We start from the raw sequence: 27,987 nt of genomic DNA on the forward strand, positions 1-27,987 counted from the left end.
GAGAGTAGGTCGCATCAAGCGCGCGGAAGGACGGATGCAACGCAGAGGCCGTTCGAACTTAACTTGGGACAAGTGTGTAAAGAACGACTTGAGCAACCGAAATCTATCACCAGAGCTGGCGCTGGACAGACAGACATGGAGGGCGGCAATACGCGTGGAAGAGGTGGGTTTCAGGTATGTAGACTAATAACCCCTCTCCTTTATTTCCTTTAAATCTCGTTACAACTCGATCAGCGAACTTGTAAAGGCAACCCTACAGTTTGCGAAGGTGGGGATTCCACCTGTAGCGCTGTAATAGGCAGGATTGTGAAATGGGGGAATCCCCCTGTAGCTTCTGAAACCGAGACATGGGATAAGTGTACCCTTAATGGTCGAGAATTCGTAATCCCGTTAACGCGGTGATTACTGTCCACCTGCTCTATAAACATAAACAATCGCGACACGAGTAGCGTCAAGTACTTTTTGCTTTGTCGTAGTGCAAGTTGTGCAAGGCTCGGACAGGCCGGCGTAAAACCTATATTCAACTCTTAGGAGATTTTCTCTAGTCAACCCGGTACTTACTACTAGAAATGATTTTGGATTTCGGATTTGGGACTAGATACGGAAGGCACTATGGTTTAGAGAATTTGAAAAGATAGAATAAATATGAAACTTTTCTCCTTCATTTTTTCTAAATTACTCTGCATAATATGAGATGTTGGAGTACACTAAAATCAACAACTCCATATTTTGAAATTTTCTATTAGACTTATAAACGAGCAGTTCGATTTAAAAAAAAAATATTCTTTTTACACATTTCTCATCAGCATTATGTGCACACATGTACGCCAGTTAATGCATTTTTCTTCTTTCATTTTATTCAAAGACATTTCCAGTGATAAACCACCACCGAATATAGGCTTGGTTTTAGAGATTGAATATTGGTAATCTGTTTTCAAATCTTGCTTTGCTTTGTTGTTTAACTTTATTTTCACTTCATAACAAAATCAAAACCATTATCCATGAAAATCTTTAAAGTTCAAGTTGCTAATCCTAAGAGTTCAAAATTCTGATTGATTTCTAAATGAAAATCTTTGGCCACAGTATTCGGCCATCCATCACTTCTGGGTCAAGAAGTCCTAGTACTGACCTCTCCAAGAAAGATGGAACAAAAGAGCAAGAAAAGCCATGTCCCCGCAGAGTCCCCAACTTGACTAATTACTTAATTTTCACATTAGGAAAGAATAGAGAAATCATAGTTTACACATCCAAATGCAAGAAGAAAAATGTATGCCAAATTGGCAGTTACAAACATAGGTTCGGATTCACCCTGCCAAAAATGTCTTGCACAAAACACAACACCATATGTTGTGGTTAAAATTACAAACTACTACAAGTAGAACACCATATCAATGATCAATCAAACAATTCGCTTATTCTGGCAAACAACGACAAAGATTGAGCTCACTCGGCACTTGCGAAAACTAGTCCTAGTTTAAGCAGAGAATGGGGACACACTAGCAAGAGTAGAATCATCTTGTAAAATCTTACCATTTGATGCAGAAACAACTCTAGAGTAGAAACCATTCAGATCTTTGAATGTCAGTGTCTGGCTTGTGCTTCCTGAACCTGACAAAACCGAACGATCTTTTACAATCATCCATCCATTTGATTCTTGACTGTTCTCAGATTCAATTTGAATTTGCTCGTTCGATGATAAAGCACGAGTATATTTCTCTTTCGTCGAATGAGAAACATCAGTAGTCGATACAAATGTATCCGCTTCAGCTCCAGGTAATGTCGAGATTTTCATCTTAATTGGGTACTCTCTACTTATAATCGATTTACTAATCTCATGACCAACATCATTTTCAATTCTAACCTCTGTTTGCAGCTTAATCTTTTGTTCAACCTCCTTGTCTTTCCCATTATTGCTTATCTTGATTTCATTCTTGAATTTGAATTCGTCGTAAATGCGGGTCGTAAAGTTTCCGGCTGATGAATTAACCCATCCAGAGTACTCAGTCTTCCTTTGCCCCTCAATCTTGAATTGCCCATCTAGAGTTCGGAACTGTGTTTGGTTTTGGAGTTGCATTGGTGAAGTCTCGTACGCAATCGATTTCGCCGTAACAATGTCTGACCCATGATCCAACCAAATATGAAGATTTGCATTAACAAGCCAAACTGATTTACTATAAGCAACACCAAGACCAAAAGAATGATTCTTTCCGTCTAATAAAAACCCGAGAAACGGAGTCAAATCAACATCATAAGTAGGCAGATTGAATGCCCCAATAGCAACAACAGGATCCCAAAACAACGGATTAATCCCACCTGAAAAAATAACAGGAATTGGAGTCACCGAACCAACCGTAACCCCGTCCACCGTCGCAATCACTTGCCGGAAAGCTCCATTTCCTCGTTGACTACTCAAATGATTCGACTCAATGTACGCATTTGGTACATTAGAATACCAAAATTCATCATTCCCATGAGCTGAAACATAGATTTCTAAAACGGCTTTCCTAGTATTCTGTGGAATCTGAATCGTTTTGGAATGAATATCCGATTCATTCTTAATCCTAAACCAGCAACCTTCACCCCCGTTATCAGAAACCGGAATTATCAAATCCGGTGATGTCTCATTAGAAAATGCACCAGCATTGTACATGCCCTTTATACTAGTCTCAGATAAACCCCCTAGTTTTCTATTCAATTTGAGTGGTTCTACTTGTTCAATAAATTCAACTGATGAGATCTTAGTTAGATTAAGATCTTGATCTTGATAATAGAACAATGAGACATTGACTTGATAAAAACCAGTAAACCAATCATCAATAGACTCACTTTCAAGCATCACAGATAATGTTAAATTGGATTGAGTAAACAACGACGAGTACCTCGAAACATCTTTCCGAATTTTCCAGAAGCTCCCAGACGGATTACCTTGAGGTGTACTTGTTCTTAGAATCTCAACTCCGTCAAGCCACACACCTGAGATTCTATCATCCTGTTCTCCATCATCAGAACTGACACTGTATTCCAGGAAGATTTTGTTCCATGGACCGGAACAATTGACCGGCGGTGAATAGAGTGTTGTAAATGGTGGCGAAGTCAACGTGTTATTGAAATCATTTTGGAGAAGAAGGATTGAACAGTTGGGATTGATTGGGTTTGATGGTGGTGGTGGTTTTGTTACTTCGATGGATCCTGTTGGTATGGTTGATGATGGAGGAGGATTTGTTAATGATTTCAAGTAACGGTCAGGAGAATCAGGTGATGATGATGAGATGTTGATCATGAAAGTAGAGATGATGAAAATGATAAGGATGGGAGATGGTGATGATGAAGACATTTTTCTGTGATCAAGTTATGATCTTGGTGTTTGGATGGTGATATAGAAAAGGATGCAGGAATTAATTAATGCATTGGACTTGGTTTAGGCAAGACTGATTGAGGACGTGAATGTTTGTTTTATATTTTTGAATGTGATGACAAAATGGGTAGGGAAGCGAGAAAATATCCTGAGTTAAAAAATAATTCAAGAAGGAAATTTAATTCAAAATTAAAGAAGAAGCACACAACGGTATGCGACGTGCACAAGGGCTGGAATTATGAAATTGTCTTATAGAAAGAAAATTGTTTAATTGATTTTTTTTTTTTTTTTTGAAGATGGGAATTCAACTGTGATGACAGGAAAATGTACATAATTAACATGAATCTTGGTCTAGACTTTGTTTCAACGACATTAGAATTTTCATTGATGAAATGCTATCGAAGGAAGGGGTAAGCCCATTGACATGTACCACATGGTAAAACAAGACAAAGTACAAATATCCGCAAAATTCCTCCTCCCTAAGAATTCAACGAAACCCTAGCCAGTTGAGCTTCTTCCTGCTCAGATCGATCCACCTTCTCTCTGATTAATCCGTTGTTTTACTTTGTTTGTGGAGCTCTTGTTTAGTTTCTGGGTTTGAATCTGACTGTTTAAGGTTCAACACCTCTGGTTTCTAGATTTTAGATTATTAGGGCTTGATTTCATCTACCTGGTTTTGGATTTAAGAAATAGTTATTAGAAATTTTAACTCCTCTGTAGATTTTGGGTTTTGCAGTTTGGGTTTTTTTTGTATGTTCTCTTCATTAGATTGAAGACCCGAAAACTATAAAAAAAATCCCTTAATTTGATCCAATAATTTATATTTAGCCCACCAATATTGAGTACACAAAATTGGTTAAAAGATCAAAATCAACAATACATGGGTGAAACAGACTTGTACATTTTCACAATATTTATATGGACATGAATCAAAAAAATAATGTTCAATTATCCATTTTGGATATTCTACCTAGGATTTTGTTTGTTAATTAACTGGAATAAACCATTATGCCCTTTGTATTCTTTAAATGTTGCGGAAACCTTCGTCCAAATAAGAACAAGCTTTTTTATTTAGAGAATGGGTAGTGGTGTGGTGTTGGTGTTAGTATGTAAACTCATATGTAAGCAAAAAAATATTGGTTTCACTGTTAACAGTAAGAAGCTCCAGTTTTTAGATGTAAATCTGAAGAATTCGATCTTCAATTTCTTGTTTCAATCGTCGTTCGATTTAGTATAATACTTTTCTCCAACCTCTATGTAAATCGGTAAGTTTGGTTTTAGTATTTTGAACAAATTTCGATACACAGTCTGATTCTAGGAATATTTAAACTAAATACTTGAGATTAAAGTGGTGTATTTGAGAGTTTGAGAAGAATCATGAGTTGGGTTTTGTTTGAACTCAAATGATAGCAAGAGAACATGAGCTAAAATCATTTGAATGTTTGTGTTGGAATTTAATTGAAATAATTGCAGGGAAGGTGTTGTGTTGGGCATAAAAATCAGCAGAGTAGTTATCTCACAATTACTAGAGCAACACCTTTCAAGTGTTTGAGAAAATTCCCGAAGTAACATGGAAACTGTAGTTGAGTGCACCATATATTGCGGCTAATTGGTTTGTGGTGTTTGAACAACTGAAAAGGTTTAGAGCTTGTGTTTAAAAAATGTATTTTGACAGTAAAATAGGTTGAGTATGTGAGGTTTTGGTCGAGTTCAAGAAGCAAAACAACATGAACGGTTGCAGCTTCTCGATTGCACCATAACCATGGTTCGATGGTTATGTATGAAGTGTATTTGGAAATCGCGAGGGACTTTTTTTTTGAAGTTTATGAGTACATTAATTTGTATGTCAGTATTGCAACTAATATTTATTTTGATACATTCAAAAAAGTGTATCTTAATGACTTTTGTTAGTTGCTTAAATGTAGATGCCTTTCATTTTTTCTTGAAAAAGCTTGATTCATGGTATAACAAAGATTAAACTTGAACGAAACTAATTTTATCCTGCATATTTTGAAAAAATAGTTATTTTTGTCAGGGTGAAACTGGTTTCATCCTGCATATTTAGAAAAAAAAAGAGCATATCCATCCTGCACAAACTCACAAAAAAAAAATTACCAGGATGAAACCGTTTTCATCATGTACATTCTGCAAAAAAAAAAAATTCTGCTAGAATGTATCTAGTTTCATCCTGCATATTCTGAGAAAAGATTATCTGAAATTACTGACAACTTAAAATATTTCATATTGACTTGCAATTAAGATACATGCATTCATATACATATTTATGCAAAGAAAGATCTGCAAACAAAAAACTAAGCTTAAACTACATCAATAAGTTTTTCTAGCGACCTATTTGCTAAACAACCTAATGACATCAACAGTTTTAATTATTGTTCAACTTCCAGCAATTTCATATGCTATAAATTTCATTTAGTTTCTTTTTTCTCCAAATCTTTTCATCCATTTTTCCAACCACGTTAACATCATGCATACTTCTTATGCTTGATTCACCCATCCATGTTCACATCATGCTTATTCTTGGCTCTGAATTCAGCACTCCTCTTGCTATTGCTTCCTGCAACAATTTATATAGAAACTAGTTACATCCTTTTTTAAATCTATATGAAAACCAGTTACAACCTATATTAACTAGATGAAAACCAGTTTCTGCATGTCAGCTTTGGAGACATTATATGAATCACATTACCCGATTACGTAATGCAAAACCGACAAGTACATAAGATAAGTTTATTCCCCAGAATCCACATACACTATAATATTTTGTCACATTTTAAGGCCATAGGAACTCAGTAACATTCCAAGTACAAGAAAAATTGCTACTTGTTAGGCTTAGTGATATATGCATAACCTAATATTAGAGATAATACATGGATCACATTTAGCTAACTAGGTAATGCTATATGGATTACATTTTAGCTGTAGAGATTATATATATTCCATACAAAATCACTCAGAAATTCTTCCAAACATTTTATGAAAAAGTTTTACCATCAACAGATTATTGGCCAGGGTGAAACCAGTTTCATCCTGCATATTATGAAAAATACATATTTTTTAGCCAGCGTGAAACTGGTTTCATCCTTCATATTCTGAAAAAAGAAACAAACTTTTGGTCGGGGTGAAACTGGTTTCATTATTCATATATATTATGACGAAAAACAAATATACAACCTGTACACTCTAACGAAAATAATTTTGGACATGATGAAAACCGGTTTCATCTTCTACCCAATTTGGCATTCTTACAAACACCTGTACCACATGACTTCGACAATGGAGAATTAACTTCTGCTGGTGATTTTTGGACCATACAACACATATAACCAAATGCAAACCATTTTCATCCAGTATATATAATCATTAAGTCCATTACAACAACCAACTAATTTACGTCCAGTTAAATAAAAAAAAAATCAACCAATTCAACAAATCAAAAATACAATTCTGAAAATAAAATCAAACCAAAGTTAGGGTTTAGAAAACTTACGAGTTCTACGAGATATTTCATGAAATTGATCGATTCAAATCCTAATTAGGCTATAAAGTTTTCATACTGGAGTTGGTGCTGGTGTTTTGAAGACGACGGAGAAACCAATTTCAACGATGGTGTCTTCAATTTCAAGTACATCGACCGATAATACCGGATTTGATATCGGTGTCGGTAAGCAGAAGCTGGAGAAATCGATATCAATGATTGTGATGGAGAAACAAAGCAGAAGAGAAAGAGAAATTGTGGTGTAACTGAAGGGTGTAGATGGTGAAATTTGGTTAAGGGGAAAAAGTGTCATTTCAACCCTATAGGCAGAATTCAACTCTCACGAAAGAGATTAAACCCTTGTCCCTCAAGGCATCCTTAGCCACGATTTCTAAAACACGTCCCCACGAGACACTGCTGGTCATGATGTCGTGATTCCTAGTGCACATCCTCGACGAGATATTGCTGGTCACATAGGTTCTGTAGAGCGTAAAACGTCCCCGGAAGACTTATGAACCAGAACAGTCACAATTCCAGCATGTCTTCGCGAGACGCAGATGATTGTGATGCCATGATTCCTAGTATACGTCCTCAACGAGATGTTGCGGGTCATGTAGGCTATGTGGACGTGTAAATAGTCCCCATCAGATTTATGACCCAGAGCGGAGATATACATATCTCCTGTAAGCACGACTCACCCTATTTGAGATCAAGGATTGATTCCTAGTACATCATCGCGAGATACACTGGCCATGTATGCTCTAGGATCTGACTCGACTTACTAAGGTTTCTAGATAACTCCTAGGACATCCCCGAGAAATACGCTGGTTATTCTACCTCTGAGCCTTTTCGACAGACTCCTAGAAAATCCTTTCGAGATACACTGGTCTTGTTGGCTCATCATATGGACACACAGTTGATTCCTAACACATCTCTACAAGATACGCTAGACAAATACAAGTGAGCGAAATTCTCGCAGAGACCTTAATCGGGCGCACAAAGCCTTTTTCTCTCTCTCTAGGCCGATTCCCAGCTGACTACAGAGAGATACGGATCCGTTAAGTAAATCTTCGAAGAGATTTTGCTCCATCTGCGAAATCTCGGAGAGATTCAAATCTCTCTACAAAATCACAGAGAGATCTTGAGATGCCCGCAAAATCTCGGAGTGTTTCGAATCTCTCTACAAAATCACGGAGAGATTTTGATCCGTCCACAAAATCTCGGAGAGATTCAAGTCTCTCTACAAAATCACGGAGAGATTTTGAGTCGTCCACAAAATATCGGAGAGATTCAAATCTCTTTACAAAATTTCGAAGAGATTCAAATATCTCCTCAAAATCCCAGACAGATTCACATGATAGGCACACGCCTTACCTAGTACTCAAGCCTATTTCTCAGCCTCTCAAATACACTCACGGCTAGTAAATTGAGCCTGAACCATACATGGTATCCAAAAACGTGGATAAGCTCTCTTGAGCTCCGCATACTCAACAAAGGGACCCACAAACAATAATACAGTCTTCACATGACATATGTGACCGGCCATGGAGATAAGGAGATCAGCCTCAGATCCTCTTACACTCTGCATACTTTCCCGAGGAATTCCATACTTTTTCACGTGAATTATCCTAGTCATTCTCACTAATTAGAGAATATCTCTCTATCTTTGCCAACTGGGCTAAAGAGAATATTTCTCTCTCAACACACATCATCACAAAGGCTGACTCAGCTTCACACAAATAGGGGGATAACAATTAAGGTTCTGGTCTGGCGGTCTACGACACATGTGAGCAATACCCAGGTTATTTCTCATCGCAGAAGAGAGTAAAGCCGGTGGAATAATGAGATAAACTCAACCTAGTTTATCCCTATTCCTAAAGAGACGGGAGAATTGTTCCGCACGGCACGGAAAGCAATCCTTATCTTCACCGACTTGAGATTCGAGAATTCAGCTATAAATAGGTCATCTATTTTCCAAGCTACGACCAACTTTCTCATAACCTCTCAGAGCAATAACTTGTTCTCTAATATCTCTCTTCATCTGCTTCCCTCCCTAAGACCAGCCCTAATCCTTATTCCTTGTGACTGAAGTAGCCTTTGAACGACCACTGTGCGTGGTTTAGGCGAAGACTGTTCGTGCTCAACCTCCCGTAACTCACTTTTAGAAACCCTAGAATCCTACTTCTAACCTCTCATATTTCAGGTAACTACATTTTGGCGACCACAGTGGGAGGTTGTTCACTCAGTTACAGATATCAATCAAGATCTCTTAGGAAGGAAGACGATTCCAACAATCCAAACACAAAAACGTTCTATTGATTCAGTTACTGTAAATCCGTTACAGATTTAGCCGAGAGAGTTATCCCTACCAGCACTTTATATCTCTTTCGAGTTTGATCTTAGCGAATAGGTTAGTGCGTCCCGCATCACAAGAATCTCTTCCTGCATAAAAAAACGCCCTAGTAACCTATTTTTCATAAAAATATACTTCTAATCATTGAAAACCTTGGATAAGGACCAAGGAGAACTCCCGAAGACTCAAAAGAATCTTGCAAAATCTCATATCATCATCCAGAATTATCTGAAAACGCCTTTAGAGTTACCAGTAGGGATAGATCCAATAAATATAATCGAGTACGCATTTCCTAAAAAAGGAGTACTAAACCTGCTGAGAATAGCACTGACGGGATCTTGCTTGCAATCGACCTAACCGAAGAAGATAAAGCTCATTACGAACGCGACAGATCAAAGGAGCAACCATCCAGCGACCTTATCACTCTCAAGGACCTCAAGGAGCAGATGACGCTCTAAACTTGGAGATTCTGACGAATAGTTTCTCCAAAAATTCGTTTAGGTCAAGGCCCTTCAACCTGACCACATGATATTCGGGAAGTGTACTTCACTTTACTATTTTACTTATAACTCTTTCATTCTATGTTAGATTGACCAAGTTCCTTTCTGACGGATTTTTCTTTTCGTCGTTTACAGGATAAACTTAGCGAAAACTTGGAAAGTTTCCAAAAAATTCGTGACCAAGACAAAATATTTGCAGAGCCACATAAGGTCATAAATCGCCAGCCGAGATGCATCTTATCGTTTTCGTGTTTCATAGTATCATGACCAGAACGCGACAAAGTATAAGATGAGACTAGCTTCCAAGACATTTCTCAGTCAAAGCTCATACTTATATGAATATTCAAAGTCGAGGGTCGATATGCTATCTCAATACCCGTCCCGTCAGAAAGAAAAGGAGTCATAGCGATTGTACGACTAAGTCTCGATGAGCCTCCATCTCGGCTACATCAACGATTATCCAGTATTATTTTCCGATGGGTCCTCAGTTCACTAAAGAAGGAGAAGGAGAATATCTTCGCACCTGAACCTACCAAGGGAAAAGAAATCTGAAGTGCCAACAATTCAAGGATCCGATATCATAGCTTCAAGATACTCATTCGGGCACAAACTAGCAGTTCCCTCGGTCAAAGTCTCTTCTGTCGAGAAAATCCAATTGACAGGTTATTCCATGAGTCAGGATCAGACGCGATGAGCGAAGGACAAAATATGACGATCACATACAATTTCCTCATGTCAAAAAAACGACTCATCCATGTGAAGAATTACCTAGCAGATTCACAGAGAACTCTTCCATCAATAAAACAAACAAAAATCGACTGCGCAGTTGGACCTAAATGTATCTATTACTCTGATTGTACCGGAAGGCATATACTACTCTAAAGTTCGATTGAGCATCCCCCCAAAATAAGAATAAATCTCAACGGGTAATTTTACTACATAAGTTCACATGAGTCCCTATCAAGACACCTTGTAGAGGCGGAACAACAACTTCATCTTGTCCACAAAACCACATGCGGCAGTATCTCGACATGACTCTCCAAAGACGTCTCTAGCCCACAGATTATCGCTTGCCCGCCTTGAAGACTCAATCTCGTACACTACAAGGGCCTTACTTCATTTTCCAAACGTCCCAAGTCTTATATCAAATTAGGGACTAACGGAGAATCGTGCATCACATACCTGCATGGCTAACATGAGGCGGCCCAGACATCCATTTTTCATATAACATACTTAGAAACGATCGGCGCATGAGTCTCAAAAGATCAGGACACATCAAGACCATTCAAATCCTCAAAACCACATCGCAACCTGTTATTCCTTGGGACTATGAAAATAGAGACCGACCTTTAAAATCGTGAAGGGTACTTATATCAAGAAATCTCGTATCTCTCTGTCAGAAGATAAGATTTTTAAGGATTTTATATGCGTGCACCAGAACTATATCAAGTAGAAGAAGCATTCATATTATCCCTGAATAATAAATGCATGCAGGAGAAAACCAGGGTTCCAAATCGGTTTAAAGAGGAGTCTATGGTTTCCACTGTACTCAGACGCGACTCATAATTTAGTCACATAACTCGACAAACTAATACAAATAGGAAGAGAATTAGACAATGCGTCATTGATAAAAGTATCATTCCATGGCTCTCCTACCATGTGTTAAAAGGGCATGATGGTTCAATGCACGATCCAAGAGATATCATCAAAACACTTGAAGGAATTGTTGCTAAATAGATATGGATTCCGAGTTCAACTTCATATGGACATATCACCGGAAAAATAATCTCCAAATCCTAATTCAACTATAATAGATGAAAGTCAAGTCTTTTCTGTTTGATAGTTGGGGTCAATCACTGAAATCGGACGTTAAACGAAGTTTCTACAATTTCTAGAGTGAAGGCCGCGCAAGGGAGGAACTTCTATTACGAATTTAACTTAGGGTTTTAACCTACTCACATACCCGACAAGAGCAATCTAGGGTTTGCATCAAGTTCGAACTTATGAGGGTCTCATTCCTTTACCATATGCATACGGGTAAGGTTTAGAGAGAGAAAATATCAACCCTGAAGAAAATCATACGACAGAGCCCCCTAGAGAAAATATCTTTCTCCATGTTATGCTGCTTCACTTTGGACTCTGTATCTCAAGACACTTTCTTAGCATGTTCCAGCTCTTCATCTATCATATGAACCTCCATATTAACAACCTCTCTGAACTCAACTTACCCCGATGGACCCTGACAGAATTGAGTCATTCTTGCAACCACCTCATATTGAAGAGAAGATTCTCACGATGGTCATAAAGATTTACAAGATCTTCAGAAGCAAGGCCGTTCAGAATTTTCATTTTCATGATGCTAAAATTTCCAACAGGTGTCTGGTACGAAGTTATAAAATACATGGGTCCCGTGAAATCACCCCAGGCCGGTCAGTTGTCTCTCTTCACCATAATTCTCTTTCTGAAGGTCCTATGAAATTGTTGAAGCTCGCTCATCCCCCCTCTACCGAGGTCGAACTCTTCACACAATGAAGAGTACGCTACAAACGAGAGATGAATTAGAAGAAATAAACTGAGGGAGCAACATCACACGACTAAGAGTTTCTCTATATGAGAATTGTCCTTCCTGCCTAAAACCTTGTCCTCATACAATCCCTTCAAGTTTTATCTCATCCAATCCCTTCAAGCATTCTCTTCTCCTAATCCAATCAAGCATAACCTCATTCCTAGAGTCATACTGTCATTAATAAATGTATCTCACATCTCATGGGGTACTCACGGATTTGTTTGGGTCCAAACTTTCACAAGGGATCAAGAAAAATACGTTTTCTGGAAACCAAAGAGTAAAAATGAATAATCAATACCACGAACGCGTCTCTGTCCTAAGAATACAAAATAGAAGACCTAAACCAAGCTAAGGAATGGTACTGAAGTAATAATACTCCAAGGGTTTGTGCTTGAAGTAATAAAACGTTTTAATAATCCAATTGAAACAAGAACTCCTTTGGTAATTCAGATTGATGAACGTTGCAGCGCGAAGACTTGAAAATTGATGACAATTCATTAGGAATTTCGAGGTACTTTTTGAAGCAAATGTGTTCCTCTATGTCATTCCAACAACATACCAAAAGGTTGCTTCAAATGGATAAACGAGCTAGGAGATGTGGTCCCAACACCGAAGTAAGTGCCATCTGAAAAACTCCTGAAATTTTATATAGGATTACTGAAGTCAAAAGTATACACGGATTTGATTGTCCAAACAAACTAGGAACCGAATCATTATTTTTGCGTTAGAAATCCTATCTTATTTTTTTTCAAATTTGGGGCTGGGGACTTAAATCAGAGTCCGTACAAAGATTTTACGTCCATTCTCCCTAAGTGTCTCAAATCTGAAGTTTTATGACGAACACCTAAATGAAGAGAATCCTTGCAAATACAACTATTTATGTTGATTCAATGGTCGAAGAAGTATCCATCAGATTAAAGAGAGATAAAGTTCAAGACTTACCGAGGATGCCTCAATGAAGAAAGAACGATGGGTATCTACATTAGCAAACACAAGATCATTAACTATTAGCTTTTATATTATCAATTTGAAGATTAATATCGTTTTGAAATACGAACAAAGCCATCATATAAGAAAGAGGAATATGTTTAGCACATTCATGCCACGATTATAATTCATGGGTCAAGAATTAAAATTCAGACATTAAGTATACTAAAACGGTTTCATGCAATACCAGTTATACTTCGAACAGAAATAGGAATTCTGCTCAAAGAAGGAATTTCAGTGCAAGTGGAATTCGTAGGAGGAGGTGGACCGGTTTCTGTACATTACCACATATAAAAATACTTCTCTTTTGAATTTGATTTCAAAAAGTGAAGCCTTGAAGCAAAGGAAAAGGAGTTAGAACTAAAGGAGGAAATTAGAGGAATTTGGGTCAAATAAGGATGCTCTCCTAGGAAAGTGAGACGTGATTTATTCTCTCGGAATTTTTTCGGAAGGATCAAAGTCGAAGAGAATTAGGGTTTTGAGGAAAATAACCCTAATTTGGCTCAAATAAGGAAACCAAAGACTTTTTTTTTTCTAAAAATTCCCCCAAGATGTGCCCAATCCATTTTCATGCGTGAACATGCTCTCCTAGGCCAGTGGGACGTGATTTATTCTCTCGGAATTTTTCAGAGGGATCAAAGTCGAAGAGAATTAGGTTTTGACGAAAATAACTTTAATTTCAAGAATTTGGTGAAAAAAGGGATTTATTCTAAACGAGAGGGGACCGAGCTTCTCCCATTCTCTTGGACGGTTCTCTAAGCATCTCTTAATCCCTTTTAGCTCATTACTCTTCAACAGAAAAATGAGCTCACAAGGGATTTTGACCAAAATACCCTTATGTTTGCAAAGAAGAAATTAAGCCTTAATACAGCTAGAGACCGACCAAGCTCTCATATAATCATTCCAAAGGCCTCATACATGTGAATATTGAGTTCTCTAAGTATTCGAAGAAGAACGGGATTGAAACGGAATCCAGAAAAGATGAATTTCAGAGAAAATAAAGGGAATCTAGCTCAAAACGGGAAATTTGAGTTCATGATTTCCAAAAGCAAAACAACAAACGCGCCAATCTCTATTTAAAGACGTGAATATGCCTAGGGAATCTCCATGCCTTTATCATTCCAAAGAAAAATCAAGCTCATAGTGTCTTTTGACAAAAATACCCTTAGTTTCAAAAGTATGTATTTTCTCTAATAAAGAGGAGTCTGATTGGTACAAGGAATTAAAAAAGCTCTCATCACACAAGGTTCCGACCCCAAAAGATAGATATGCACACCTTCCAAGCCTCGTCAAGCCTCTCCAAGGTGTCTGAAGGAGTTAGACGTGAAGAAAAAAATTAGGGTTTAGGTACAGTACAATCCTGAATTCGGAATTTACATGGGATAGGGACTCCGTAAATTCAAAAGTAAGTGCGTATCTTTTCTCATGGACTTTCACCAACATCACGGCCATCCATGAACCATTCAAATCTCTCCTTAAAATCTCAGACAGATTCACATGATAGGCACACTCCTTACCTAGTGCTCAAGCCTATTTATCAGCCTCTCAAATACACTCACGGCTATCAATTGAGCCTAAACTATACGTGGTTATCCAAAAACGTGGATAAGATCTCTTGAGCTCCGCATACTCAACAGAGGGACCCACAAACAGTAATACAATCTTCACATGACATATGTGACCGGCCATGGAGATAAGGAGATCAGCCTCATCTCCTCTCACACTCTGCATACGATTCCTGAGGAATTCCATACTTTTTCAAGTGACTCATCCTAGTCATTCTCACAAATCAAAGAATATCTCTCTATCTTGGCCAACTGGGCTAAAGAGAATATTTCTCTCTCAATACACATCATCACAAAGGCTGAATCAGCTTTACACAAATGGGGGGGGAGGGTTAACAATTAGGGTTTTGGTATGGCGGTCTATGGCACATGTGAGGAATACCCGTCTTATTTCTCACTGCATAAGAGAGTAAAGGCGGTGGAATAATGAGATAAACTCAACTTAGTTTATCCTTATTCCTAAAGAGACGGGAGAATTGTTCCGCACGGCACGGAAAGCAATCCTTATCTTGATCGACTTGAGATTAGAAAATTCATCTATAAATAGGTCATCTATTTTCCAAGCTACGATCAATTTTCTCATAACCTCTCAGAGCAAGAACTTGTTCTTTGATATCTCTTCATCTGCTTCCCTCCCTGAGACCAGCCCTAATCCTTCTTCCCTGTGACTGAAGCATCCTTTGAACGGCCACTGTGCGTGGTTTAGGCGAAGACTGTTCGTGCTCAACCTACCATAACTCACTTTCAGAGATCCTAGAATCCCACTTACCTCTCTCAGATTTTAAGTACCTATAGGGTTTTTTTAAGATGGCGGAGAGAAAAGGAAAGAGTCGATGGTAATGCAAAGGAGTAAGGGTGTTTCTGGTTGTTTCAAATAAAAATATCTCCTGTCCATTTGATCCAGGCGGAAAGTTTACTCGTCCATCTGGTCCGGGAAAGCTACTCTTTTAGACAAATGACCCACTTTTAGTCCACCAAATTTATTATAAACTTTTTTCAGCCCCCTCTACACTAATACAGGACTTGCACTAGTGGTCGTATATTTCTCAGATGTGGGTCATAGAAACCCGATTCTCCACTAATTTTGGTTCCGCCAAGCTCCTATACTTCCATGTACATGTTGTCATCGTAGGCACAAAATTAGGATTGAACTTGTAAACAAACATAACCTGAGAATGTGAACTCCAAATAGTTGGTAGTTCCATTTGAGAGTGTGATAAGATGTTCCAAAACAATGACTAACTTAAAGAGAGTAGGTGGTGATGACAAGGAATGAAAGCAACCACCAATCGAACGCCTAGCTAGGAACTTTCCTCGGTCTAAAGTTTTCTAAACTAAGAAACACACACAAATTTGTATCCTTGCCTTGGTTTAAGCTCTTCGAGTAGTAATAGTTAGGGGAAGCTCTCCTAACCTGCCATTCCGCTTGAATTTCACCAAAACGTACAGGTGTAAGAGTAGGTGCTAGAAACTATTCAGAGACCACAGGAAGCAAGACACCGATGCAAATAATTGAAATCTAATCATTCAGCTATTTGAGAAAAAAATGCTCTGAACTAGCATAAATGTTCTTGGTATCCAAAAATCTCCTCGTGGCAATAAATATCCTCGTCTGGCCTTGTGTATCCTGAAAGTTGCTTTGTTATCTAAAATATATACCGACTCCTCGTTACCTTAAATTTGCACGGTGGCATGGGATTTTACATGGTAACAGTACAAATTATTCATTTTGACACCGTGAAATCAAACCTATTATTTGAATTACTATTAAACCCAAATGAGAAAATTTCATTTGATCCACCAATGCTACTTCCGCTATCAGTGAAGTATAATACACCATGAACACAGTAAGAATGACTATTGGTTTCGGTCATGTAAGAATTTTGAGCAAATCCATCGTACCAAAGCCTTTAAACACTGCTATATTCTTAAAACTTGTTGTGGTTTAGTATACTCCGATATCTCAAATTTCTATTTTAATTTTTTTTTCCTCTTCTAGTTCCTTCGTTGACAATATCTATTAGTAAATAAAAAAATGAAGTAATTTAGTTGTGTTTAATTTTCGGTGGAATAATTGACCAACCAGCATATGTACCAAGATTAAGTAGCATTGGACAATATATATAATAGTGTAACATACTGGGTATTTGTTAAAGGGGTTCTTTTTTTTGTTAAAGGGGTTCTCTTAAAGTAAGAATTGTGTGATATTTAATAAAAATAACATGAATCTTGCACTAAAGCAATAACACATGATCATTTTGTCAAACAGATTAAAAAGTTAGCAGGAGTTGTTTCGGCCACTATAAACCCACACCCATATCTATTTCACATGATGGCGTTGTCAATAACATATGCTTAGTGTGCTAGTTCTAAGGGTGATGGAAGCTCGTTTAAATGGGCCTTTAGAGCTTGAGAAGGCCTGTGTTGTGGTCCCTCATACAGCTATAAGGTATTTAACTTTGATTGCACCACAGAGAAAACTTCGGGCAACTAGACAACCATTTTTGGTCGCATTAATTGTTACATTTGGTTTATTGGGTGACTCAACAAGTTTTATGTCACACATAGGTTAACCAGTCATAGGAATATAGGATAAAGAGTTATTTTGTAAAAGGACAGTAAGTTTATTGTCTAATTAGGGTCTGGGTCTTAGAAGTTGCAGTTGTTGCGTAAGGGTCGTAGACTAATTTTGACCGTTTAAATATTTTACCAAAGTACCTGTAAGAAACATTTAAAATACACCCGTTAAAAATCTCATCTCCTTCGTTCTATCTTAGCTCCTTTCTTTCCGCCAACACCACAAAATATCTACTCCACATTAACCACCTTCGCCATTGCCATATTCAAAACTAACATCATTTTCTTTAATCATGATTATAATCATTATTACAAACAAAACAGAGGTGTCTGAGATCTTCTAAATATCTTATGGACATCTAAATTCGTTGAGGACATTTAACGATCACTTGATGTGCGAGAACCTGGTGATCGATAGGTGAGTTGGGTTCTTGTGTTTTTCTTCCCTATTATAGCTCTTTCCCTGCACCGCTACCAAATTCGACACCAGCCCAAGTTTCCTAATATATAACTCATCAATTCATGACCATCAATCACCTAAATCAACGGCAACAGTACACAAATTCTTACCATATTTCTCAAAACTATGGACGCATTTCCTATCCTCGAATATATCTTCTAAGCATCATGATTAGCCATACGAACCCAAGAATACGCGTCATATCTAGTCGTTGAACAACACGAGTAGGTGAATTGTGTAATAAGAAGCTTGCAGTTGTAGATCGGTTCACCCACTCCGTAAATTTGAGTCAAGAATATAAATTTGAGGCATTTGCTATTGTATAAATTGTTTCACTTTAATAATTCAAGAATATGAATGTGATGATAAAAATTGATCAAGGGTTTGAAATAAACACTAATTTCAGAGGGTAAGTAGAATGTATATTAGTCAGGGAAGAAGATGGAGTAGTTCTAGGTTATATAGAAGAAAGATGGAAGAGTCAATATCAGTAAATTGAAGGTCCGGGCCAGTTGTGGCAAAATAAAAATCGTCAGCTGACAACTTTCTCACATTCTTCGTCAGTCAACGATCCTAATGCAGCAACTGCAACTTCTACGACCCAGATCCTAATTAAGCAATAAACTTACGACCATTTTACAAAATATCTCTAGGATAATGTAAGGCTACGTGGTACTGTAGATCACATGGCACACCTTACCATCTGGCTCCAGGGACGGAACTACAGCCAGGCTTAGCCTGGCTTAAGCCACCCCCAAACAATTTTTCATTACATTAGGCTTAATGTTTAGCCCTTTTTAGCTTAAATCCAGTAGAATCCAGAATAAATATATTCAAGTACGCATAAAACTTTTTTGAAGCATCCCCTAGATTCAATTCCTAGTTCCGCCCCTGTCTGGCTCTGCTCGTAATGAAAATGTTACAAACGGTGCAGCTAAACATCGGAAAATGGGTCATTTGTCTAAATATTTTTAATACATGGTTCTAATGGACGATTAAAAATTAGTATGGGTAAAATGAACACCAAAAAAAAAAAGAATGAAACTAGATTAATCCTGACTTAAACTTAAAAAAGAGCGAGGTTGAAACTGGATGCATCCTGATGTAAATTAAAAATAAGAAAAAGTATTTGAAAATGGGTAGGATGAAATTTTACATCCTGACTATTTTTACATTCTCGTCCATTTAGACAGTATCAAATTTTACATGTCTTTTTCACCCAGGAATTGTTGATTTTGGTCTTTTTAACCAATTTTGTAGCTAAACATCCTAATCATATTTGCACGATATGGTCCATGTTGAACTCAAACCTTACATACGTGATGTTAAGATGAGATGCAATTTCGTTGTGCCTATCTTATTCAGATACTGATCAATGTATTTCATTTTCAGTTCAATTAGTTTAGGCTTAATGTAAGATATAGACACACATTTAAAGAGCAGCTAAGACGGATTGAAAATTAGTTGAGTCAGACTAAACATATGAAGTAAATAAGCAAGTTCGTCTTCTGCATTTGCACTTCAAACCCTCTTTCTCTGTTTCCCATGGAGGAAAAAAAACCCAAATCCCCAAAATTAGCAATTGAAGGTTCATTTCATCACTTCCTCTCCAGCTGTGGGCATAAAATCATTTTCCGGAAATACCCTAATTAGAAGTTGAAATGGAAAAAAAGCAGCAAGAATGTCAAGTATTTCGGAAGAGATGTACCATGAAATCCTATTAAGATTACCACTACACCATTTTAAGGGATTAGCAATTCAGATTAGCAACAGTAGTGGCGTCGTTGCTAATTTTCTATTGCTAATTTTTCGCAACGGAAATTTGATGTTGCTAATTTTGCAACCGCCAGTTCTAGATTGCGAATAGCAACTGCTCTACGTTCAAGCGTGCGAAGTGCGCATGTGGTTGTGAACACTAGGACTAATTTTTACGCCCAAGTCAAACTTCGGTCAAGTCTTCTTGTTTTTCTTTCCACCCTTCAACAAAAGCTATCCTATATCCGTTGCCTTGTCGTTTTTTTCCCTTCTCATTTTTTCTCCGCCACAGATTCATCTCTTTCATCTCCTATCCATCTCTGAAGCTTCATGTCTTCTCCTCTGAAGTTTCATCTCTGGAGAACTGCGTGATTATAGAACTTCATCTCTCTTTCAGCTCTAGACCCACTGAAATCAACAGCCAGGGTATACTCGTTCGCATAATCCTTTCGTTTCTCTTTATAGGGTTTATAGATTTTGCGATATTAGAGATTTTGATTTCTAGGGTTCGCATAATCTTTTCTTTTAATCGATTTTAGGGTTTCAACTGTGGATCTGCTTTTTTCTACTCCAGGGATTTTGATTTTAGGGTTACATCTTTGAATCTGCTATGAGAAAGGTAAGTCTCTGTTTGTTTTTCTTCAATTTCCATTTATTATTTCTTAACTTTAATACATGAATTTGATGAAATCTTATATTTTCTTGTGCTCAGCTTGAAATCGTTCCAGTCGATTTCCATTATTGAATAATTTGTCTCAAGTAAATTAGGTCAAATTTCTTTTAAGGAGATTCAATCAAATTTCAAATTTCAGGTACAATTTTTATTGAAACCCTTTAAAGATTTGTTTGTGTTAATTGGTTCCTTCTTCGCCAACATTTTCATCATACATGTATATCTAAGGATTCTTTGGTGTTTGTTGGTTCCTATATATGTTTACTATAGCTAAATGGGTTTGTAAATATACCCTATATAACCTGTTTTTGTAAATATTTTTGTCATCTGTTTAGGCAGGTGCTGATCCAAATGGTGCACCAGATGGAATAAAAGCTCTTCCACTTGCTGCAGGGGTAACACAAATCATCAAGCCGCTGGTTGATGCTGGCGCAGATTTAGATGTTAAAAATATAGTAAGCTGATTTTACTTTTGGTCTTTATTCATTTAGTGGGCATCAACTGTTGTAACTACTTGAAATGGTATTTACGAAGTGATTGCCTTGATTATTCCTTCCTTGGGTTAGAAAGGCGCCAGTTTCTTGGTCCTCTGTTTAGTTTTAGTTGTGTTTCTTAAAATGAAAATAAGTAGTGGTATGTTATGGGATGATTCATTGGATTATGAAAGTTGACTTTTTCTTGTCACAACGCGGACTAAAGCCAATTGAACTTCCAGCTGTTGTCAGTAATCCTCAAGGTGTTGAGATTCTTTTTCCTGTGACTTCTCATATTCCATCATATGATGACTGGAGCATAAATGGAACAATGAAGCATGTGGAATCTAAGAAGTTCAAGAAAAAGGTAAATACCAAATGGAATATGTATATTTCTTTTGAGGTTTTGAATAGTAGCTTACCATTTTGGCACTAAAATGACTTCAATATCTTTACAATGGCTAACTGTAAATCATCGATTACTAAAAGTTCTGGTTCCATACTAGGTTTGTAGTTTTTGACTTTTGTTGGCATTCAGCAGTTTCCAGCTTTCATGCAGTGGAGCTCATAAATGTGTAGTTTGTAGAAACTTTTCAAGTAAATTTATTGTGTTACTCTTCATTACTGACAGATGAATCGTAATTCAACGGAGTATTTTTCTTAAGGTAAAATCAAGGGGAACAAATGCATTCCAGAAGGAGTATTGGCTGGCGGTATATTGGTACTCAAATGTACCTTTTCTCAACAGGAAATACTCTAAAGTTTAACGTTTGAATGAATTTTACTTTAATTGATATATTTTTTATGGAAGGTGAAATAAGAATGCATACACCTTCCAAGTATTATTTAATGACTTTTATGCATTTCATAACTTTATATTTAATACAAATTGGATGACTTGGGAATTTCCGCGTTTGATTTTGATGGTTGTCTTGCGAACACCGTTGTGAGAAGGTAATGTAATTTTTTTGAGAACAATATCCGTTTCTACTCTTAGATTTTTCTGTTGAATATCCTGTATTGTATGCCATGTCCGAGATCACAAGTGTCCAGCTCATGTTTCATATGCTCTTCCCAACTTTTTCCATTTGTCCTCCTTGGTGATCCCATTTTTAAAGGGTAATACTAATGGAGGTTAAAAAATAAGGGTTTTCTGTGTTCTTTGGAGGCCTGGCATGGGCATAACCCTAGTCTTTGTGAAGTTTATTGATATACATGATTCATCTTGACACTTTTAGCTCTTTTTAGGTGTTTCATTCGATGTGCTTGCACCTGGTATCAAGGCAATTTTTAACTGTCTTTCCCGGTCAAAGATCTGGCAAGATAATTGTTTATCGTCATTGAAAGTCCCTTAACCAGTGCTTCTACATGTTATGATATTTAATGAGTTTTCTCTGTGATTTGTACAGAATTGCGCAAAAGAAGCCACCTGGTATCGTCATCGATGGTCTCTGGGTGTATAAAGGCCGGAAGACTATCAAATATGATGGTGTTCCTGGGTTTACCGCTGGTTCAACATTTCTTGCGTTGGAATTGTTGTCTTCTGTGGTCTCTACTTCGGATTGTACGACTCTCTAAAGCCAGTTCTTTTGAATGGTGATTTAGCGGTTAGTACAGAGTCATTCTTCCTTTTCCTTGTTGTGTTACTATAAGTTATGTGGAATGCTTACTGGGGTAGGAGTATGAAACTGTCATCAATCTATGATTCTAATGCTTGTATTTTCTCTTGTTTGAACATGTCAGGATAGTTTCTTGCTTCTCCACATGCTTGTGGTACATCTAAGTGAATGTTCAGAAGTACTCTATTGTGCCATATCTTTCCAACTACGACCAAAAGTCTGTATATGTAAGATTATAATTAATCCCACAAATTTTTTACTGAGAATCTGCTTCACCTCAATAATTCCTCACCTTCGTATTCTACGTTTGTGCAGGAGTCACCAACACCGGCAAAAATGATTGTTCCTTTTCCGTCTTTTCCAACAGCTTGACATGTTCAGCAGGTTAACTTACATAAATACTACTTTACCAATTTATTCTTATCAACGTTGAGTTTAAGTATCAGTTACCAGCATGGTTTCTATTTTAACCCCTTGAAGCTTATTACCACTTTTATTCTTCCTTCGTCTCATGCAGACCAATGTGCATTGTCCAAGTACATTGTTGGGTCCTCTATGGTAGAATCCTAGGATGGGAAGGTAGGGATGACCATGGAGTCTGATCTCTGACTAGATCAACTTCAGCATCAGCTTCCTGCAAATGAACCAGGCGCGCTTATGCAACTTGTTGAGGGCACTACGGAGGAAGATAATATATCTTTAAGTGTGAAGGTAAGCGTTTGTTTTTTAAGTTAACGTAGGACGTTTCTCCAAATCAAAGACTTTGTTTGGAGTTTGGAGTTGTATTAATGTCTGAAATGGTGATAGTTCAGTTCTTATAGTAACTGCACCATTGTCAACTAGCCAGTAGTGTATCGTTGTCTATGTGCTTCAGGGTCGTCTATTTTAATTTCTTCGTTCTCGTAAGTCAAGACACTGTCTAGTTAACAATGTCTATGGGTAAGCTAGAAAAAAGGCATTCAGAACAGTGTGCCATTGTCTAGGGGTAACCACGTTTTCCATTTTAGGCAATTAGCAACTCAGATTAGCAACAACACTTGTCTCTGCAGATTATACAAAATCCAGGGTTAGTCTTTTGTTTGTGACCTCCATACTGAAACATCAAATTGGTTATTATGCATGAAGGTATTTGGGCTTAAGAAAAGCAGTACTCTGGTGATATTGTAGCTTGCAGAGGAATTTGTTTAAGCAAGCGGAGTCTCGTTATACTTCTGGTGGAGTTCAATCTTACTCATATATTAGTCTTTCTTTCCCTGTTTTTCAATGCCTATTTCAGTTGACACAAACTAGGTCACCCAACAATTTATGAACGGCAACATAGAACATTGTACGTCAAGTCACAAAATTTTGGGACTTGATGATCATTTCAGTAAGTTAGCTTTATACTTGTATACATTTGTATCAAATACTCGTACTTTTTGTTAACTTCAACTAAAGAATCTTTTTTCATAATATATTACAGTTTTGTATCTTCTTTTGTGATTCTCAGCAGTATAGTTTTGTATGTCCATAGAATGACATTGTAGTCTGTATATCTGTAGTGGGTAATTGCAGGGGGGAATGTGGGGAAATTAATTTTGACCAGGTCAATGAAGACTTGACCTTTTCTTTAATGTTGCAAAAAAGTAGCAACATCAGCAGTCCGATGCTATATTAGAACCAGAACCAGAACCAACAGTATCTGGTTCCGGGTACGGGTATTCCTGTAATGAGCAACAGAAATAAGAAGTTGCTAATAAAAATTTTAGCAATGACGAGCGCCGTTGCGAATTTCCGTTGCTGATCGTGATTAGCAACAGATCTTACGCCGTTGCTAAAGATTGCGACACCGTGTTAGCAACGGCGTAATCCTGTTGCGACCCCGTTTAGCAAAAACTATCGTAGGTTGCTAATACCTTAAAATGGTGTAGTGTACCAGTGAAATCATTACTTGTTTGTAAGTCTGTCTGCAAGAAATGGTATGCCGTGATCAGTTCTTCTGATTTTGTTAATGCTCTCATCTTAATCTCACTACCGATAAAAATAACCCTATTCTCATGCTTAAAGCTTTTTCCTAGGATGCCAACAGTAGTCTAGGTTTGTCAATATCTAAGGTTTCATTAACATCGTTATCGATTGTTGGTGAAGATGATCCAACTGATGACATTGAGATGGATTACCCATTCAAATCTTTAAGTAATCGTTTGTTGGGATCATCTAATGGTCTAATTTGCATGAGGTTGTTTGCTCGTTATAGGAATTTAGTCTGTCTTTGGAACCCAACCACAAGAGAATATAAAGAAATACAACCATTATCATCAATTGAACCATATGACCGTGTTCGATTACATGATTTTGGTTATGATCGCAAGACTGATGATTACAAGTTGGAAATAGGTGTCCAAACTGATAGAAGAATGAGTAGTACACTAGTCCAAGTCTTTGCTTTAGCATCAGATTCATGGAAAACCGGGAAAACCATACCTTATTGGTTTTCTAGGGATCAAAGATATGGTGTGATTTGTAATGGAGACTTCCATTGGTTAGCAGCACCTCTAGATCAAGACATCTATTTTTTACTCTCGTTTGATATCAGTGACGAGACGTTTAAGGAAATGCAACTACCGAAAGAAATTTTCAAGGAGTATATGTACCAATATTTGTTTCTGGGAGTGTTGGAAGGGCGTCTTTGCATACTTTTCAGCTCTGTTGGATTAACTTCAACATAGAAGTCACTAACAAGCTGGTTAGGACAAGATTAGGAAATTGATGTAATCCTAAGGGAATTAGAAGTCATCTAGTTCTAAGAAAAGGAAAGACATGTAATAAGGTAATAAGACTAGGAAAAGGAATTCATAGTTCTATATATATATGATCACCAAAGTTGTGGTTGATCATAAGAGCAAGATTAGATCTTGTGTTTAGTTTTGAGAGATTTTCTAAACATCAATAAAGAGAGTAGTCTTTATACAAGCTAAGTTTGATCTTGCAGTTGCCATTAATTGGTAACAGAGCTTGTTTCTGAGCCATGGAAAACGAAACCACCATTGTGGGTGCAAAACAGTTCACACCACCATCAATACAAGTACCAATCCTCAACGCCACAAACTACACAGTATGGGCCATGAGAATGAAGGTACTGATGAAAATCTACAAGGTCTGGGATACAATTGAACCAGGAACAGATGATGCAGATAAGAACAACATCGCTATAGGATTACTCTTTCAAGTAATACCAGAATGTCTTGTTCTACAAGTTGGTGAACAGGAAACTTCAAAGAAAATTTGGGATGCAATAAAGGCACGTAATCTCGGAGCTGATCGAGTTAAAGAAGCCCGTCTGCAAACCTTAATGTCTGAATTTGAAAGAGTGAAGATGAAAGACACTGATACTATTGATATCTTTGCAGGAAAACTATCAGAGATAGCCTCAAAATCTGCGTCACTTGGACAATCCATTGATGAAGATAAACTGGTAAAGAAGTTTCTCAATAGTTTACCAAGATCCAAGTATATTCATATCATAGCTTCTCTCGAAAAAGTCTTAGATTTAAAGAATACTAGCTATGAAGATATAATTGGAAGATTGAAAGCATATGAAGAGAGAATCCTTGATGAAGAAAACAATGGAGAAACTCAAGGAAAACTCTTGTACACAAACTCTTACCAACAAAACTCTGCGACAAGAGGAAGAGGTCGTGGAAGAGGTGGTAGAGTAAACAGAGGCCGAGGAAGGGGAGGAAGGTTTAACTCACAAGATAGAACAACAAGTCAGAATGATCAAAACCAAGGGAAAGAAAAGAAGGATGGATCAAACATTATTTGTTACAGATGTGACAAACCAGGACACTTCTCCTCTGTATGCCCTGAAAGAATACAAAAGATGGAAGAAGCAAATAAGAATGAAACAAGGGAAGCAGATACAACTCTTTTCATGCAAGAAGTTGTATTCTTAAACGAAGGGAAACTAATACCAAAGAAATACGAATCAAAGGATGGAGAAGAAGGAATCTCGTATTTAGATAACGGAGCCAGCAACCACATGACTGGTAAGAAACATTATTTCTCTGAACTCAACGAGAAAATCAAAGGAAAAGTGAAGTTTGGGGATGGATCTTCTGTAGAAATTAAAGGGAAATGATCAATTCTATTTCAGAGCAAGACCGGAGAACAGAAGCTTGTCACAAACATCTACTTCATCCCAAACTTACAAAGCAATATTCTAAGTTTAGGACAAGCTACAGAAGTTGGATGTGATGTTAGAATGCGACAAGATTATCTAACAGTTCATGACCCAAGTGGAAGACTTTTAGTTAGAGTCTCACGCTCACAGAATAGACTCTACAAGATAAGTCTCATAATTGGAAGGCCATTGTGTCTGAATATGAGACTGGAAGATCAGACATGGAAGTGGCACGGAAGGTTAGGACACGTAAGTTTCAGAACCTTAAAAACTATGTCTCAGAACAAGATGGTTCGAGGGCTACCACAGATAAACGATGAATCGAGGATCTGTGAATCATATTTAGTTGGGAAACAAACGCGTCAAGGTTTTCCAAAAGCAACAACATTCAAAGCCTCAAAGTCATTAGAGCTTCTTCATGCTGATTTATGTGGTCCTATTACACCACAACAAAACGGAGTGGTGGAGAGAAGAAACCGAACTCTAATGGAGATGACGAGAAGTTCATTAAAATCCATGCAGGTACCTAATTATCTATTAGGGGAGAAGCTGTACGACACTCCACATATCTAATAAACAGAATACCTACGAAAGCTCTTAATAATATGACTCCCTATGAAAGCTTACACAAGAAGAAACCAAATCTAGATCATCTAAGAGTGTTTGGTTGCAAAGCATACGCAAAAGTTGATTCTGCAACTCTTAAGAAACTGGATGATCGATCTCAGACTCTTGTGCATATAGGAATTAAGCCTGGATCCAAAGCTTACAGATTATTCAATCCAACAACGAAAAGAGTAATAGTGAGTCGAGATGTGGTATTCGATGAAAAAGCAAACTGGAACTGGAAAGAAACTAATGATGGACCAAGTAGGGATCCAGGAATGTTTCACATGAGATGGGGTCAAGTAATTGATGAAGGCGAAGGACCCATAATCATCAATATCAACGGAAACAATGATGTTAATCAAGAAGAAGAAGAGAATAATGAAAGCACTGAGAATAACGAAGAAGAAGAAGAAGAAGAAGAAGAAGAAGAGGAGATCGATGAAATAACTCAACCCATTCCACTGCGAAAATCAACAAGACAGATACAAAAGCCACAGTATCTGGAGGATTATGTTCTTCAAGCTGCAGAAGAATGTGAGATTATGCTACTTTCTGTTAATGATGAACCAAGGAATTTTCAGGAAGCAAAGGTCTCGACTAAATGGACACAAGCATGTAGAGAAGAAATTATTTCAATCAACAGAAACAAGACTTGGTTTCTAGTTGATAATCAAAATAAAACGTAATGTTGATGGTACTGTCAATAAATACAAAGCAAGGCTTGTATCTAAAGGATATGTACAAGAATCAGGCATAGATTTTGATGAAGTTTTTGCACCAGTTGCTAGAATTGAAACAATACGTTTATTAATTGCATAGGAAGCATCAAACTCATGG

At 37.4% G+C, this 27,987-nt stretch overlaps 2 protein-coding genes and 1 long non-coding RNA gene across 4 annotated transcripts; 2 read left to right on the top strand and 1 right to left on the bottom strand.

Annotated features, from left to right (window-relative positions):
• Positions 1-1,474: 1,474 nt before the first annotated feature.
• On the bottom strand, positions 1,475-3,334 carry LOC113280485 (peptide-N4-(N-acetyl-beta-glucosaminyl)asparagine amidase A-like). Its single transcript, XM_026529103.1, has one exon. It carries the CDS (start codon positions 3,332-3,334, stop codon positions 1,475-1,477), a length of 1,860 nt encoding a protein of 619 aa, XP_026384888.1.
• Positions 3,335-19,903: 16,569 nt separating this feature from the next.
• Positions 19,904-23,743, top strand: LOC113278427. Of its 2 annotated transcripts, XR_003325516.1 has the most exons (11): positions 19,904-20,040; positions 20,154-20,233; positions 20,327-20,426; positions 20,623-20,742; positions 21,003-21,127; positions 21,392-21,714; positions 22,170-22,367; positions 22,504-22,606; positions 22,695-22,763; positions 22,897-23,090; positions 23,505-23,743. It is a non-coding gene; the product is annotated as an uncharacterized LOC113278427 (long non-coding RNA). The 2 variants fall into 2 exon arrangements; XR_003325515.1 differs by having other exon boundaries at positions 21,392-22,367.
• Positions 23,744-24,529: 786 nt separating this feature from the next.
• Positions 24,530-25,087, top strand: LOC113280486 (F-box/kelch-repeat protein At3g06240-like). The gene has a single exon (XM_026529104.1). The coding sequence runs from the start codon at positions 24,530-24,532 to the stop codon at positions 25,085-25,087; it is 558 nt and encodes a 185-aa protein (XP_026384889.1).
• The last annotated feature ends 2,900 nt before the right edge of the window (positions 25,088-27,987 follow it).

The sequence above is a fragment of the Papaver somniferum genome, chromosome 5 (genome assembly GCF_003573695.1).
Source record: "Papaver somniferum cultivar HN1 chromosome 5, ASM357369v1, whole genome shotgun sequence".
NCBI classification, from domain to species: Eukaryota; Viridiplantae; Streptophyta; class Magnoliopsida; order Ranunculales; family Papaveraceae; genus Papaver; species Papaver somniferum.

What these genes read in the sequence shown, in the direction of transcription:
- LOC113280485 (XM_026529103.1), bottom strand. Translation starts at nt 3,334, where the DNA reads ATGTCTTCATCATCACCATCTCCCATCCTTATCATTTTCATCATCTCT.
- LOC113280486 (XM_026529104.1), top strand. Translation starts at nt 24,530, where the DNA reads ATGGATTACCCATTCAAATCTTTAAGTAATCGTTTGTTGGGATCATCT.